The following is a 3,135-nucleotide window of genomic DNA, read 5'->3' on the forward strand; positions in this document are numbered from 1 at the left end:
TTCCCTTTGTCATCGGTATGTTACTTGCCCGAGATTCGATCGTCGATATCTCGATACCTAGTTCAATCTCGTTACTGGCAAGTCTCTTTACTCGTTCCGTAATACATCATCCCGCAACTAACTCATTAGTCACAATGCTTGCAAGGCTTATAGTGATGTGCATTACCGAGTGGGCCCAGAGATACCTCTCCGACAATCGGAGTGACAAATTCTAATCTCGAAATACGCCAACCCAACAAGTACCTTTGGAGACACCTGTAGAGCACCTTTATAACCACCCATTTACGTTGTGACGTTTGGTAGCACACAAAGTGTTCCTCCGGTAAACGGGAGTTGCATAATCTCATAGTCATAGGAACATGTATAAGTCATGAAGAAAGCAATAGCAATATACTAAACGATTGGGTGCTAAGCTAACGGAATGGGTCAAGTCAATCACGTCATTCTCCTAATGAGGTGATCCCGTTAATCAAATGACAACTCATGTCTATGGCTAGGCAACATAACCATCTTTGATTAACGAGCTAGTCAAGTAGAGGCATACTAGTGACACTCTGTTTGTCTATGTATTCACACATGTATTATGTTTACGGTTAATACAATTCTAGCATGAATAATAAACATTTATCATGCTATAAGGAAATATATAATACTTTATTATTGCCTCTAGGGCATATTTCTTCAGAGTAGTATTTGTTGGGCGTGTGGCACGAAGCAGCCGTGACCACACGTGTGGGTAATTCTACTATTCGTCCACATACAGCCCGTGTGGGCTGCCCCCTGCTCATGCCACATACGATGTATGGGCGAATGCCTATTATGCCACACGTGTGGTGGATATCGGGGTCCAAAACTAAAAACTCATCTTCGTCGTGTTGGGCAATTAATAAAGGGAACGGTGGGTGCTTCACTTGACGCGGCGGCAGAGCGTGACGCCGTCGGCGATGGGGAGGATGCAGGCCTCGACGCGGTCATCGGCGGCTACGGCGGCGTTGAACCGGAGGAAGCTATCCCGCACGAGGCGGTCGTAGTCGGAGCTGCCGGGCATGTCGCGGGGCATGACCACGGAGCCGCCCCAGAGCGTGTTGTCGTAGGCGATGACGCCGCCGACGCGCACCAGCCGCAGCAGCCGCTCGTGGTACCCGGCGTACTGCAGCTTGTCGGCGTCCGCGTACGCGAAGTCGAAGGCGCCAGCCCTGGCGCCGCCGTCCTCGCACAGCATCCCGTCGAGCACGGCGAGCCCGTCGCCCTCGCGGAAGTCCACCTTGTGCGCGACGCCGGCCGCCTCGATCACCGGGCGGCCCAGCTCGTAGCACTCCCGGCTCACGTCGATCGCCACCACCTTGCCGCCGGCGGGGAGGGCGAGCGCGGTGGAGAGCAGCGAGTAGCCGGTGAAGACGCCGACCTCGATCGTGCTCCTGGCGCCCATCAGCTTGAGCAGGACGGAGAAGAACTGCATCTGGTCCGGCGACGACCCCATGAACGACTTGGCGTGCTGCTGCGTGATGAGGCGGAGCTCGCGCACGCGCTCGTGCTCCCGCGGGTACACCGTCTACTCCATCACGTACTGCGCGATCGATAGTGCGTGATCAGATCAGCACTTACATATAGTATCATTTGATTTCGACGACATGCATCTGGTTGGTGTTAATTCACTATCCACGTTTGCCATGTATAACATTGTTTATCCATAGAGAATCGGACGGTATCTGGTTGATACGCACACATCGACTGCGAGACGTCTACGATGACTTCGTAAAATCTCAAGATGTTATGTCAACTCAGTCTCTTGGAGGTGCTCACGGAGGTCAAGTGTGCGTGTCTGTGTTTACAGAGATGAGTGTATGCTCGTGTGTGTGAGCGATTTCGATTGTACTGTGTTAAAGAAAGATCAACACTGGCCCAATAATTAACAATTATCCGTGAAAAAAAAAGATAACAACGATACACGTGGCATCTAGCAAGAAAAAAAGATAGCAAACATGGGTAGCAATAATGGATGAATGGTCTGATTGGATGAGGGTGCAAGACAACCCGAACATATGAACTGAGTTTAGAAAAAAGGTCTAATTGGATGCCGTTTTTCTTCTTTATCCTGTCCAAGCCTTGTCTGGAATGTTCGCACGGACGTATAGAGAGGAAGTGGGGGCTCGGATTGAAGACGCTCTACATGTAGCTCGCTAAAGAGAAACGTATAGAGGCGCACGAAGCAGGAGGGGCGTTTTGGCTCTAGATGAACGGTACCGCAAAAAAAGTGGTCAAATGTTTTCAAGCATGGTTGACAAATTTCATGTGAAACGGAGCCATAGTGTTTCGTCGGTGAAAAAAAAATTTTTGGATGACATTTTAGGGTAACATTTGGTGTTCAATCTGTTTTTTTGGCAAGCCAAAACGTTTAACCTTTTTTTGCCTAGCATCTACGCCCTCCGTGCCAAAGTACTTGTAGTTGGGGGAAACTAGTATAAGTGCCCCCGACTACAATTATTTTGGTACAGAGGTAGTATATGTGACTATGAATGCATAAATTTTTTGTTGGATTTTGTTTGACATTTCGAAAATTATTTCTCGCGTGCAGGAGCACGTGCTCCGAGGAGCCAAATCGGATCTCTGCGCGCGAAGCTATGCTCGAACGATCATCTAACTCCTTTGTTGTGAGCTGAACAAGAAATAAGGACGAAAAGAGAAAAGACCAGAAATATAAAAAAAATACGAAAAAGAAAAATGAGATACAAAATAAGAGCAACTCTAAAAATACAAAATTTTCTGAAAACATAATTGCCATTTATCATATGATGAATATGGAAAGAAAGAAACAAAAGAAAGAGAAAAGAAAAAGGAAAAAAGAAAACAAAAGACAAGAAAAGGGAGAAGAAAAAACCAGCCGACGATCGAACGAACCGAGCAGGAGAGCGGTTCGGCCCGCTCGTTCTCCCTCTCTCTCTCTCTCCCACGACTCCTCTCGCTACCTAGGGTTCCCGGACGCGCCGCCGGCCCCGCTCCCCGGCATCCCTCCGGCCGCCGCTTCCCCCACCTCCCCCGTCGCCCACAGTATCAGGCCGGAGTCCGCCGCCCACCCTCCCCGCCGTCCAGGTCATCCAGGCCGGACGCCGCCGCACCCCCTCTGTCCCGGACGCC

General features: G+C 49.7%; 1 protein-coding gene across 1 annotated transcript; it reads right to left on the bottom strand.

The window, feature by feature from the left end:
• Positions 1–635: 635 nt before the first annotated feature.
• LOC123100690 (caffeoyl-CoA O-methyltransferase 1-like) lies at positions 636–1,573 on the bottom strand. Its single transcript, XM_044522576.1, has one exon. The coding sequence runs from the start codon at positions 1,478–1,480 to the stop codon at positions 908–910; it is 573 nt and encodes a 190-aa protein (XP_044378511.1). The 5' UTR covers positions 1,481–1,573; the 3' UTR covers positions 636–907.
• Between the last annotated feature and the right edge of the window lie 1,562 nt (positions 1,574–3,135).

The sequence above is a fragment of the Triticum aestivum genome, chromosome 4D, assembly GCF_018294505.1.
Source record: "Triticum aestivum cultivar Chinese Spring chromosome 4D, IWGSC CS RefSeq v2.1, whole genome shotgun sequence".
Taxonomy (NCBI): domain Eukaryota; kingdom Viridiplantae; phylum Streptophyta; class Magnoliopsida; order Poales; family Poaceae; genus Triticum; species Triticum aestivum.